The sequence below is a fragment of the Fusarium odoratissimum genome (assembly GCF_000260195.1).
Source record: "Fusarium odoratissimum NRRL 54006 unplaced genomic scaffold supercont1.5, whole genome shotgun sequence".
NCBI classification, from domain to species: domain Eukaryota; kingdom Fungi; phylum Ascomycota; class Sordariomycetes; order Hypocreales; family Nectriaceae; genus Fusarium; species Fusarium odoratissimum.
The window spans coordinates 181,909-195,523 of NW_022158691.1; the positions used below are offsets into that span (position 1 = coordinate 181,909).

Here is a 13,615-nt window from a genome sequence, read left to right on the forward strand (position 1 = left end):
CAACCTTTGTGAGCTGGAGATCACATTATGATGAGAAAGGTAGCCAATGGCGTCGCAGAACTTTAAAATAAAGTCAAAAAGTAAGAGGAGAGTCAAAACATTAACGTCTAGGTATTTATGCCCTGTCTTGTCCGGTCAAAAAGCAGGATCTCCCCTGTTCTCCTCTCATCCACATCACGCCAAACCACGTTAACAAACTCGCCCACAAAACGATAACACTAAGTTTACTTGATAATGGCAGCGTCGATGTCTGCGAGTTGGTGGAGCGGTGCAAACCACCTAGTCGCCATCGAATTTCAGGGACGAAAAACATTCCATGTCGAATTGACTAAGCTCGAGAAGTACCCTCAGCTTTACATGCAGATCACTTCTCCCGCACCATCGTACATCTACGGCCACGTCCACAATGGCATGGGATTTTCCTACCACCAGGATCTCGGACCTTTGTACCTCGACCTGCACACTGTGCCCCAAGGTGCCGGACACATGCTGTGGGATTACTTGTCAGCCGGAACGTTTACTCCCCTCCAGGGCAATCCCTCCGACAAGAAGCAAGAAGAATATTTCAAAAGTATTGTTCACGTGTATGCTGTGGCAGACGAGTTCAGCATAGAGGGCCTCAAGTCGGACACGGCGAAGGAGATCTTCCGCAAGGCTCAAGAAATGGGTCTGATAGAACTAGTCAAGCTCCTTGAAGAAGCGAACTATCGTTCTGACTCATTCCCAAAGTTGTCCGAGTACTTGGAGAAGCGGCTGGTTGGTTCCGCTTTGGATTACGTTGAGGGAGATAGCCAAAAGGCCTTCGCCGAACTAAGGGCCCAACCATCACTCTCAGTTGCTCAGATGCTCTTGAAAGCAATCATGGAGATTAGCGACGTCGGGTGCAGGTTGGGTAAGCAGCACTCCATGCTAGTTGAGGTCGATAGAAGGAGGGTTGCCGGGAGAATGGCTGCTTCCGAGGTCATTGGCTGGAAAGAGTCGAAGTATCCTAGAACGATGTGGGTGAAACCGAAGAGTGAGACCGCGGGAGCGAGCAAGTTAGTTGGTAGCCGATTCTTCGGTCCCGCGGCCAAGGGAGAGGACAGAAGCGGGATAAAAGACTATCTCGGACGGCCAATGCAGCGAACGGCCGTGCCCGAGCCAACTTTCTATTCTCCCAGCGAGCCCGCGTTTATTCCTCCTTCGATGTTTCTTCCTTCTCTGGCTCATGGAACTGGAAGCAATGAAGCTGTGCTACTCCCGGCATTCGGGGATACACCGAGGACTTTGAGATATGAAGACTTCTCCTCCACTTCTCGCAGGGCAAAGACACTATCAGAGATAGACAGGGAATGGCAAATGGAGGTCATACGCCAAGAGCAGAAGCTTCGACAACCCAGCCATCTAGTTCGACAACGAATGGCCAAGATGGGCTTTGAGGAGCCCGAGTCGCAGATGGAACATGATGCACCGAGCAAGAGTCCGCTTCCAAGCTCTTCAACCACATCTGGGGGTTTCTCGTCGGAAACAGCTACGGACACCGAGAAGGATATTCTAGACGAAGCTACAAAACCTTGCGATCGGCCAGTGACACCAATCGGATCCGAGCTCAATCTACCCGAGTACATGGTGCCCTCATTTGACGCGCCTTTGCAATCCTTTACATCTTCTCCGGATACCTTGGAAGGTGACCCTGTTGAAGTCGAAGGCCCCATGAATTGGGATACGGGTTTATCTGAATATGAATACATTCCTAGTGATGTTTCTTGAACTTTGGCTGAGATATGTGACTGGAAAGACGGATATACAGATTGAGTTGGATGAATGGAGAAGGTGGAATCAGGGCACACAGTGGAATAGGTATTAGAGTTTGGAGTTTTTGGATTGATATATTTTCTGTAAGAATTGCCCGCGGCCTATTCTTGTGGCTCTTGTGGCTGTTGATCTCTTATGTCTTGGATTGCCTATCAAGATTTTGCTTTCATTGAGGAGTACAGTTGTGGTGGATATAATATGGTCTGAAAATAAAAATACAAAAGTCTTGGTCACAATGAACTACCCCTTGAAGTGACTGGCGGACGAGCCTTGAATGATAATTTTAAAAATTATATCAGGGTTCAAAAACATAAGCATCAATAATTATGCGTCAGGAGATTCTGTGCCTTCTTGGGTGATGTAGGGCGAGGAACCGTGGTGAAACCTATTTCCGCATGAAGCCAAATGCCACTGACTGTCTTTGATATGAAAGGGAAAAGATTTCAGTAAAGCCTACTTGTCCTCAGTGACCTTCATTCGTAGTTGAGACCTGTGGCTCCTGATAAACTTCAGATTCTTCTTCCAGCCCCACTACTGAATGTAAAGATTGCGAGGGTGACGAAGCTTGACGCCCCAACACAATGGCAAATAACACACATGCTTCTGACCCCGCAAGATATCGAATCTGCTGGAAAGGTCAGAGCATTCAGTGGGTGCTTGAGCTTCAGATACTCGTGCGTGGCTTCGTGTTTCAAAGTCTTTTGGGGCGCATAGTTCACTAGAGGTGGGTGTCAACAATCATGATCACCACGCTCACGATGCGATTGGGTGTTCATATAATTTTAAGTAAGAGATAGTTTCTATTACGTTGGTATCTTAGGCTTCTATCACTGATGAGGGAAACCTTGTCGAACATATAAATTCCACAAAACGCCTCGGTCAATGCCCTCGCAATTCCCCTCTTTCCATCATCTCCATTTTCTTACTCAGTTCGATGGGTAATAATCCGAGCACCATGTCACAAGATCCGACCGTTCAGTTTGTCACGTCGTAAGTATAGTCGACTGACATGCATCTTTCCAAACTAACAAATATCTAGGCCCTATGCGGGCATCTTTGTCCAGGTTCTGTTGAAGGGAAAGTCGATTACGCGAATCCACAAAGGAGTCGTCCCAGCCAATGTTCTGTCCAGCAGGAGTACGCAAGAACCTGCACCCAAGTCGGCTACGCCGATCTTGGATATGCAGGACCTTGGGAGTGACACAGCCCACGTAGTCATCCATTTCTTTTACACCAAGCAGTATGATTGCATCAAACCCACGGGCGTCTCTAGCGATTCAGCGAAAGGCTATGAGCTCAAGGTGTCACTACAAGTCATTGAAGCCGCTACAAAGATGGAACTGCCTGCTTTGGTAAGTCTGGCAAAGTCAGAATGCGCGCGTCTCTGTAAAGAATTGGACCTCTTGAATCTCGTTGCCATCTTGGGAAAGTTGAGTTTCGACTACACAAAGTTCCCCGAAATTCAGCACCATGTCGCATATCACCTTGAAAAGGTGCTTGCGAACCCTCGCAGTCAATCTGCGACTGACCTCCTGAGTCGGGCTACTACAAACAGCATCACAGACATGCTTGTTCGAAAATTGGTCGTGACGGCCCGAAAGGAGCAGACAAGCGAAGCGAAAGCGAAGACTAGACCCGAGGATAAAGTCCCAGGCGTGCTCATCTGTGAATCGAGACCACAGCCCCCTTTCCAGGATTCTGTCACTGCAAAACCTCAATTGTCGCACGAACATCGAACTAAACAGTTTCAAAAAACTCTTAAGAAACTGCAGTCCGATGATAAAGGGAAGGGACGAGATGACTCCGAGCCGGCAGAAAAGGCCTTGGAGATTTCCCCGCCAACAACTTCAAACCAGGACTCTCGTCTTGCAAAGGGGCAAGAGGAAGCTGATTCTGGGCCTTCAAGATTGAGAGACAGACCTAGTCCATTTTCAAACCCCTTCAGCGGGGTTGAGACGGTTCCTAGCGCTATAAAGAAGTCAGACGCCCCTCAACGTCGAGGTTCCTTGTCAAAGCCAGGTAAGTGAATATATAATCCCTTTGATGCTGCTACGAATTGCCGACAGCTAGCTAATCGTTCACCAGCTGAGGCAGTCTCAACCTTTCATCCCAGTTGGAACAGGATCATGGACGACAGATTGAAGGTCATTGAGGCTAAAATGGAGGCTAAAAGATCAGAGTCTACCCGCATTGATTCCGAAAGTGGAGGAGTAATTGTGAACTCCGAGCCTCATCCTACGATGAAGCCAAGTCCGAGTAATCCCACTGGACTTGAGAATTCCATCGCAAAGATGAAGGACTTTATTGGTAAGCCAATACATAATCCAATTGACTCCACGATGTTTTGCTTGCAGCTAGCTAATCGTTCAGTGGCTGAGACAACGTCGGCTGTTGACTGGGAGCTACCCAAATTCGCGGCCGAGAAATTCGAAAAGCCAGAGAGTGAACGACAAGATTCTACCCCCGTTGATTCCGACAGTGAGGGAGTGCTTGTCGAGTTGGAGCCTCAACCTACTATGACACCAAGTCCGACTGCTTCGGATAACTCAGCCATGAGACGTTTCCTTGTGTTCGACAGCATGTAAGAACACTTTCTACTAGTGACCAGTCTATATGTTTGAGCAGTGATGGACGTTGAGTATACTGGTCAGAGGATCAATTGACCCCAGATCCTAAGGTGCAGGATAGTTCCTAGTTATGGCAACGCATTACAGTGGAAATAAACACCCCCTTTACCCTCAGTTAGTTTGCAGAATGGAAAATACACGATATAGCTTGACCTTGATGCCATTCATTAAACCTTGTGAAATGAGAGATCGAGAGCATGTGCATAAGAAACAAAATTAGTTAGTCAAAATCTTATCAAAGTTTGTTTCGGCTGCCTTGCATGTCGTTTGGGGAATGGCGAAGGTAAAGGCACCGCTTAGCTTATGCCAGCAGCAATCATCAAGGCTCTCAATTTGCCAATATCTCGGCTGATCAGGTGGCGTTACTGGGCTTCACTCTTGCCTGTGAAGGCAATTTGTACTTCAGCGACTTCTTGAGACCAATCAAGTCATTCTCTAAAAGGCTTAATAGGGTTAATGGTAATAGGAATCCCAAGGATGAATGAAAATGGGAGACTTTGGTCTCGGTAGATAGAAGTCCGACACCAGCATTTGGCCAGTTGACAGCTGCATTTCAAAATCACCTATTTGTCCCTAATCGGAGGTCTTCAATGTGATTCCAATTGCCGGACAGCATGGGCGCCACAGGACCTATCTACTGAGGTAGTTATCACTGGGTGATGCGAGAGGCCGACCAGGACGCGTCATAGATACAACACCACACACGTCAAGAATGTTACTATTAGCAGAGAAGGCCTCTTTTTCCCCCCTCGTTCTGTTTCTTTGGCATTCATCTGCATCGTCCGGAACCAGACAAGTAGAAGTCATGGATCGAGGCGATACGAAGCCCCCGGAAAAGTCGTACGTGCTCTACCCTATAAATAAATTATCCGAGAGACTAACAAGGTCAAACCAGTACACCGGGGATATTTGTCACATCCTCTCCCGATCCCAAGGGCCCCTTCTGATCCCTAGAACGATCCTCAAAAAATGCCCCAAACTTGCCACGCGACTGGACAAGAAACACATCTTCTCCAAACCACTCGACACTGTCGATATCGAAAACTACCCGTTCTCAGTTGGGCACATAATCATTCATTATCTGATCACCGATAAGTATCAGTGCATCAAACCCGAAGGACAAACGGAAGACGATCGAAGCTGCTCAGAGTTTGCAACGGCCTTTCGTGCTCATGCTGCCGCTGTCGATCTGGAGCTCCCAAGTCTTCAACTCTTCGCATCTTCTGAGATGGGGAGACTAGAATGGAAAATGAGTTTAGTCTTGATAACGCGGACATTGAACAACACCTGACTACCACTCGATCTGTATTCGAAAATTACGGCAAACTTCGTATCGTATGTCATAAGATTATCGGCATCTCCCTCAGAGAAATGCAAAGAGAAATGTAGAGACGAAATGATGAATCAGCTTGGTGTTCCAGAGAATGTTGCTATGGTGCTGGTCAAATGCTTCCTTCAGTCCAAAGGCATTGGGTTTACTCAAAACCACACCAACGAGACTGGCTTGGGGGATGAGAAAGCCTTAGATACAAGTCAGCTCGCGCAGGAAGAACGTGAGCTTCTGACAATACTACAGACTTTCGATAAGGAGAGCTCTCAGATAAATCAAACGACTTTTGAGACTGGCGTTCGACAGAAGATGGCCAGGGAAACACTCGCCAGGGCCATTCTTGAGACTTGGGAAGCCGGTGGTGGAAGCCTATCGTCTCTACAACACGCTCGTCTTCAAGAACTCCAAAACGTTTCTGCCAAGCTTTCCGAAGACCTGCAAACTTGCAGAACGGATTTGGCAGCCTCAAAAAAGCGCTCGCAGGAGTTGAGAATAGAAGGAAAGGCTCTTGTGGAGAGGTTGACCTTGGAGCACGAGATACAAAGCATTCTTGAACACCAAAGGCGACAAAATGGATTCTTATATCTGAGTGACCGACTTCGATTGAGGTCTGCGCAGGCTCGTAGCAACGATCTCAGTGCGGCGGTTTCTGTTGATCCTCTGGTCAATCCGAATGCCAAAGGCCCCAAGCTGATTAGTCCTGACCAGAAAGACGAGGACCAGTCTGATGATGGTGAGTGAGTGACTTGAGCATACGGAATGATTTAACGTTCCTGCAGATGGTCCCCCGACTCCAGCCTGCCCGACGTGTAACGAAAGAGACCATTATTCATCTAATGTAAGGGTAGCTAAAGCTATGCTGGAGAAAGTTGGTGCATGCGCGCGTGAGTTCGATATGAGTAAGAATCGAAAGGCGCCAGAGAGAATTGTACACAGCTAATATATATAATAGAGGATTTCAATTCTGAGGACTAAAAGTATGTCTGGGCAGATTACGCCTGGTTCGACCTTGAGTATCGAACCAGAGTTTTATAAAAGTTATGGTCAGCTGAGTTGAAAGGTCGAAGATTTTGCCCCGAGAAATTGTAATACTTCGTATTCTATTTTGATTCTGAATCCTAGTTTCGAAAACATGTCGAGGGTATAGTCAAAATTGGACTTCAAGCTTTGTTTGTGTGTCTGCAAAAACGAGCGATGTGCGACTAAGGCTCCAGCACGGTCCGGTCCGTAGCATCTTCTCCCAGACCAACCTCCCATAGCCTATAACGGCTCTTCAGCTTATGAAATGCGATATATCCGAGAAGGTGAGAGTTTAAGAGTTTGAGGTATGGCTCCCAGCCTTTCAGCGCAAGTCGCACTATAGGAGCGGTTAGCCAATGTGGAAATGAGGACGTGTGTATGCACTTAATTTGTCGGGTTTTAGCCGTTCTCTCATCTATGATCTCCTAGAAGAGGATTGGGGGTCTTTATTTTCATACCATGCCCTGTTGTGGATGTAGTTATGAGTCTCACCAGCCTTCTCCTCTTTATAAAATCTGTGAAGCATCAGTATCAATTCGACAGTTGAGACGCCAAGGACATAAGACTTACGACAGTGCGTCGTTTGTAAGCCCAATGCACATGGAGATGTCTGGTACCACCTCCAGGAAGAGTGAGATGTCAGGACAAAGTTCTTTCGGGAACGTGAACCAAGCACATGTTTCTCCTCCACCATCCTTCTCGAAGAAACCATGCCCAGCTTCGGCCGGCCTTGGTGCGCTCGATCTGGTGGAACTCCTTTCGGGCCTCAAGAGCATTAAGTTGAGGAAGTTGAGAGATGAAGTGACAGTAAAGTTGGCAACAAGCGGACCCCAATACCTGAAGGTTAATCTCATAAGATCTGCCCAACCTTGGAGGAGGGGTATTGGCTGCTTCTCATCGGCACAAAATCGCTCATGGAACATTGAGAACTCTTCAAGATATTCAGCGGCTTGGTCATCTAGAAGGAGACCGAGCCAGGAGTAGATGCCGATGTATACCTGGACCTTAAACGGGTGACAAGGGAAGCAGACCTAACTGTTGTCAGCCCCGAGGAGGATATCAGCCAAGGTAATACGTACAACTGGGTATAAATATCCAACTTTGAACATCAGCCATGAATGGCTACCCTCTTTATATGGAACACCTGTATTGTCCGCGTATGTACGCATAGCCTTCCATAGAACATCGTTGCTAGTAGTCTTGAGCGGAGAATAACCAATCTCATCGGCAAAGGATGTTATAAGAAGTTGTATGAAAGACCTCAAATCTTGGGGCTTTGGCTCATGCTGTCTTTCTGCCCTGCCTAGCACTATCTCTCGAGGTAGGGAATGAGACCATCGGAAGCGGAGTGAACTTAGAGTGGGACATATGTTCAAATATCCAAGTTCGAGGGAAGCCAGATATCAGAATTGTTTGGTTCTTCTCAACGTCCTTATGGTTCGGTTTAGAGGCTCTTATAGAGGGTCCTATAACGCTTCAACTTGAAGGGAATATGGTAGCATCAGCTCGCTAAAATATCTTTAATTTGGCTAAATTCTTCTGGTATTCTTCTTAAAGGACGCATCGCTTGAGAGCCAATGACGGTGATGACAGGAGGAACTTGTCCAACTTTTGAAGGATTTCTGCAACAGTATGGAGAAAATTTAAGGTCCTGAACCAACTGCATATCGATAGGCCAACCACCAACGTTTACGAGTGGAGATGATGCACGTCTTATCATACGAAAAACAGGGTTGATGTTGAAAGCGTTGCCAAGACTGCTCGCTTAAGGATAAATTTGCGGTCATAGACATCGCACATCCTCGCTATAGGAGGATTCCTTGTGATGGGCTTATAGATTTCCACTTTAATCCCTCAACGAAGAGGAAACAAAAGTTCTCGGCTAGCTGAACCCTGGGCACCCGTCCTTATCTTGGTAACAATTTTAATCTTGAACTACAGGAGGATGATGGACACTATTAAACAGTCTAGAACTACTCCTCAGCATGTGGCTTTCGACCATGAACATATCGAACACGCATGTATCTATGTATTCTCTTATCCTTAAACGCCTTTCTCATGTTCATCAAGAATACCTGGTATTCATCTTTGGGCCATCCACCGATGGGAACCTGAATATTGTTAGCATGACGTCTGGCAAGAGATCTAGATGTCCTGATACCTTGAAGTCAAAGCTCTGCAAGTCTACCAAACCAGCATCGCGAAATAGCTGAACGTCGTTCTCAATATCAGTGAAGCTTCGCCCAAAGCCCTTGCCACTCTCAATCACCAGTCTATTCCAGGTCTGTAGGGCCTCAGCATCGTCGATGGTACCATCATCCGAGTAGAACGTTGGGTTGATCTCGCCAGATTCAACAAAACCGCCTGGTTTACAGCAGTGAGACGCCTCTTTGAACAGTGTTCCCCAGTCTGCTATCGCACCAATGAGGAAACGGACGTGAACAAGATCGAGGTGATTCTCAGGCCAGCTCCAGTCCTTTGTTGCGTCTTCAAGCTCGAACTTGACGTTTGGTGGGACCCAGCTTGGCTGGATTGGGGAGAGGTCTGTCCCAATGACCTCGACGTTGGGGTGTTCATCGGCAAAATCACTGTACGAGTTAGCATTGTATGAGCACGATACCCAGGTTCTTGATGGGTGAATACATCGCCCAGATTACTTCAAACAATCAGTCCTCATGTACTTAAGTAGGGGCCTCATACATACCAGTTCCAGTACCGACGTCAAGAACTCGCTTTAGCTTGTCAATGTATCCGCGTGCATTTCTGTGACCAGAAGTACCACTAACCCGAATGCTATCTTTCAGAGGAACAAGTGTCAGATTTCCATCAAGCAGCAATGTCAGAACATGGTGCCTGTTCATGTAAGTAATTTCCGCGAATATGATGGCGATCTTACGTGATGTCAATTGAATCTCTCTGCTGCTCATCGTTGGGCGTAAAGTACTCCGTATTATACCTCTCGCTATGGAAGGTCCGTCCTTGAAATTTGCGACATTCGAGGATACTCGATGAGATGGAGGCAGTAGAGCTTTCTCTGTTGAAGATGATTAGTTAGAGTTTCCATGGCCCCGGAAAACACTGACGCGTCGTCTTCAAATGCTGTGTCGTTGACATCAGAATCGGCGGCATAAAGAGGGTCAAAAAGGTCACAGGACATAGCACGTAACAGATTCAACAGATCAGCTAAACATCAGTACACCATCAATATAAACAGAGGAAGGAATTATTATAATACCTTCTAATTTATCTTTTTAGGTATTTAAATTAAAATTAGGCTTTAATTATTATCTTTAAGGTTTTTAAAGCCTATAATATTAATAGTTTAAAAGCCTCCCTAGGGGGTATCAAGGTCTATAATTATATTCGCCCTTGTCTTTTTGAAACCCGATGCTTCTGGTAATTCGACTACTGTGGCCTTGGTACTAGGCTCCCTCAAGGAGAGAATCCTACTGGTTTCTGTTATTTTACTAGGGCCTGTCTTTTTTTTCTTTCTTCTTATTTTCTCCTCTTTTTTATTATTAGCAGATTTGGTCTAAGTTTCGGACCTTCGGAAAGCGGTCTGCGTGGAGGTCAACAATCATTCAGTTGCTGCTTGGTAGATGGTGGACATCTAAACCTTGAACCGGCATCACCGTCGTTCGAGGAGAATCGGTGTATATAAGGCGCTTGAATTGCCTCCAAAGTCACCAAATACAAGCTAGCTTTATTTTTATATTCCAGAATTATCCTAGGCATACTAGTTCAATTAAAATATGCCTGGAGGAAGGGACCGCCTATACATTCTATTATATGTCCGAGGAAGCAAAGCCAAATTGGTTAGACAAGAGGACAAAACAGTGTTTTCGAATATATGTTAGTCAATTGAAACGAAACCCGCTTTATATATCATTGGGTTTTCATCGTTGGACTCAAATCAAAATCTATTGATAGTCGAGGAGAACGCTTCCATGTAAGGGAAATTCTCGAGCTTATCGACAACCCCCTTCGGTAAAACCATGCTAAAAATTCGAAGCTGTAGGAATTTCCAGGGCAACAGCCGGTATGATTCTTACTCGTGTCTTTATCGGAAAGGTTGGAGATATAGAATGACTTCGGTTTTCTCTTGAGCGCTCGCCACTTCGGTCGGAGATATCGACTTGGAACTGGATTGAGTGGGCTGGGGAAGTCTTTGAGTCAATCCTGGATGATAGGGCCTTGGGAACTTGTGTTACAAGCTAGGAGTCCATACGCGCTATTGGTTTACTTTTACGAGCTAGGATGAAGATATGGCGGCGCATGTCTAGACAAGGAGCATGAGTATAAACATGGGAATTCCGATAGACATGAAATTGGAACTGCGACACATCTCTGTCGATCATTTACACATCCGGGAACATTGATTCAGAGTCAAGCCGGCAAGACTAGTTTTATTAGCATCCAGACCTAAGGGATACGAAGCTTTTGGCCGAGTAATTGGCCAAGTTATGTCTCATAACCTATTCATTCCTAGGGCTTAAAATATTGCTTTTTTTTTGGGGGTACCCATGGGTGTCTGATACGTTTTGTCCCATATAAGGTTGGGGCTAAAAGAAAGTCTTGGGTACAAAGAAATTACCCATGGGTACCCAATTTTAAGCCCTATTCGCTCCTTGCCGTCCGTTGCTCAGTTGGATCATTAAAGCCTGAGCCAAGGGACAACAGGAGTAAAACGCATATTTATGTCTTATATCCCTATTATATCAACCCAGGTAAGACGTAGAACATCTTATAGACATTGCGTTAATATCTCAGCTACAGGCGGGCCTCAGATCTTGATGAATACAGACTTGGTTTTTCTGCTGATTCCCATTGTGATATACCTTTGAACTGCTGCACAGTTGTATATGAAATTATTTGTATGCTATGTTTTCAGATAAGTACTTAAGAGTGTTAAGGTCATAGGCAACTAATGATGGATAGATATAAAGCTACCAACTTTGCTATCTGTCTGACATATTGGATTATAGACTAACCCCGTGCTACCCCAGATAGAACCGCTACACATCCACTTTCATGATGACCGTTATTATTGAACTCCAAATCTGAGACATAGAGATTAACCGTAGATTCCGTGTCTTGATCCCGTGTTTGACATCCGTCTACGTCTCCACTTAGCTCGGTGGATCTGAGACACTGAGGATGATCTCTACATTGCGGAGCTACTACCTTCGAATGGCAAAGGGCGTTTCACTCTCCCTGCATACCAAGGCACAAGCCACGACAGATATTACGAAGGCTATTCTCTGATGACTTCCTCTGTCTATGCGGCAGGTACTCTTGAATCAAGCAGTGTACAAGTCAAGACCTGGGAGCGAAAACTTTGATTACCAATAAAATCCTGGAAAACTATGAGACATTAGCTCTTCTTGGAATAGATCAAGGACTCCGAGTTACTACAAAAACCCAGCGACATCGCTACTTAGACCATAGACTGCACTTCAGTTATTTATCATTCTTACCATAATCACTCAAAATTTACCCCATACACCAACATCAAAAGATTGCGCTATGAAGTCTTCCGTTGCCTTCCCTTTTCTTGCTATCCTTGCCGCTCAAGGCGCCTCGGCAGCATGTGTTGATGGCCACCGTGAGACTATTGCCCCAGGCTACGAAGTCGAATACAAATGCGGAATTTACCGCAGCGGCGATGTCCATAATAATATCAAATCGGAGCGTGACTGTGCGCTCCTTGCTCAACAAGCTGGTCGACCTATCTCCAGCTATCACCCGGGCACCAAACGCTGTATTGTTGGTGCGGAAGATGGCAAGGAGGGCAAGAACCCTAGTGTCACCTATATGGTCAAAGTGGAAGACCCCTTTGCTGAGGAAGAGGAGGAAGAAGACGACCCTTTTGCAGACTGCGAGACGCAGAAGGATTCTTTGCTTAAGAAGCTGCAATCCACGCAGGCCCAGCTTGACAAGTGCAATGCAGACGCCCTGGCCTCCTCGTCAGGTGGTGGCTCATGCAACATCCGAAAAAGCGGCAAAAACCATTACAGACAAATCGGCGGGCCCCTCCGCAATTGTAGGGACAAGTGCTTGGCAGATTCCAAGTGTATGTCATACGACTACTACCCGTGCAATTCCATCTGTCGCCACTTCGACAAGCCTGTGGAACAAGTAGAGTCTACCGATCATGAATCGCATATTTTCAATGACAGAGATTGCCAGCTTTGATACAACAATAGGTGGCACTTTGCGTCGTCTGTGCGGCTTGGTCTTTAGAACTGGGTCTTTGAATGCTTCTATAAGGTTGCATTACTGGGGGAGTCTTGTATATGGTAGAGGGTTTTGTATCCGTTTAGAGGTTTTTTCCCCACCTATCAATCGAGATTTCTTACTTGTTTCACTCATTTCTCATTCCGTTGATCAGTCTATCAACTCACTCCCTGAGTTCATGCTCCGAGGAATCTTGGATTCAAGGGCGGTAGTGGGTGAAGTTTGCTACAGTGTGTGAAAGCGACTTATATCGACGCTAGAAGCTGGTATACTGGCTGAGATGCTTGGTAAGAACGAGGGTGGTGATACGTGACGAGACTAGCTTCTGGTCGAGGGTAGAGAAGAACCAGTTGTCATCACGCTCGATACTTCCGTAACCGAGTCAAATCAAGAGCTGACGACGATCCAAGTACCTCAGGGACTCTCCCAACCATTGAGTTCCTTGAGTCTCACGTAATAATTTGATTATAACCAAAAATGAGTTGTATTAAGACCTGAGCTATACGAGGAGTGATAGCTCGGTGGAAAGTCTAGCATAGATAAAAAAGCCTGACACCCATATTTTTAGGTTACATGAAGAGGACATAAATAAGGTGCCACTCAAACT

The 13,615-nt window shown here is 46.1% G+C and overlaps 5 protein-coding genes across 5 annotated transcripts; 4 read left to right on the forward strand and 1 right to left on the reverse strand.

Annotated features, from left to right (window-relative positions):
• Window positions 1–234: 234 nt before the first annotated feature.
• FOIG_03984 (uncharacterized protein) lies at window positions 235–1,749 on the forward strand (the record flags this gene model as incomplete). Its single annotated transcript, XM_031202031.1, has 1 exon — window positions 235–1,749. The coding sequence occupies one exon, from the start codon at window positions 235–237 to the stop codon at window positions 1,747–1,749; it is 1,515 nt and encodes a 504-aa protein (XP_031067478.1).
• A 1,000-nt stretch (window positions 1,750–2,749) lies between these two features.
• Window positions 2,750–4,379, forward strand: FOIG_03985 (uncharacterized protein; the record flags this gene model as incomplete). Its single annotated transcript, XM_031202032.1, has 4 exons — window positions 2,750–2,784; window positions 2,834–3,813; window positions 3,880–4,101; window positions 4,165–4,379. The coding sequence occupies 4 exons, from the start codon at window positions 2,750–2,752 to the stop codon at window positions 4,377–4,379; spliced, it is 1,452 nt and encodes a 483-aa protein (XP_031067479.1).
• An 847-nt stretch (window positions 4,380–5,226) lies between these two features.
• FOIG_03986 (uncharacterized protein) lies at window positions 5,227–6,492 on the forward strand (the record flags this gene model as incomplete). Its single annotated transcript, XM_031202033.1, has 3 exons — window positions 5,227–5,261; window positions 5,376–5,674; window positions 5,843–6,492. 3 exons carry the CDS (start codon window positions 5,227–5,229, stop codon window positions 6,490–6,492), a joined length of 984 nt encoding a protein of 327 aa, XP_031067480.1.
• Window positions 6,493–7,186: 694 nt separating this feature from the next.
• On the reverse strand, window positions 7,187–9,928 carry FOIG_03987 (uncharacterized protein; the record flags this gene model as incomplete). Its single annotated transcript, XM_031202034.1, has 9 exons — window positions 7,187–7,286; window positions 7,342–7,802; window positions 8,847–8,882; window positions 8,933–9,359; window positions 9,415–9,427; window positions 9,476–9,503; window positions 9,558–9,624; window positions 9,668–9,805; window positions 9,855–9,928. The coding sequence occupies 9 exons, from the start codon at window positions 9,926–9,928 to the stop codon at window positions 7,187–7,189; spliced, it is 1,344 nt and encodes a 447-aa protein (XP_031067481.1).
• Window positions 9,929–12,297: 2,369 nt separating this feature from the next.
• FOIG_03988 (uncharacterized protein) lies at window positions 12,298–12,966 on the forward strand (the record flags this gene model as incomplete). The annotated part of the gene is made up of 1 exon (XM_031202035.1): window positions 12,298–12,966. One exon carries the CDS (start codon window positions 12,298–12,300, stop codon window positions 12,964–12,966), a length of 669 nt encoding a protein of 222 aa, XP_031067482.1.
• Between the last annotated feature and the right edge of the window lie 649 nt (window positions 12,967–13,615).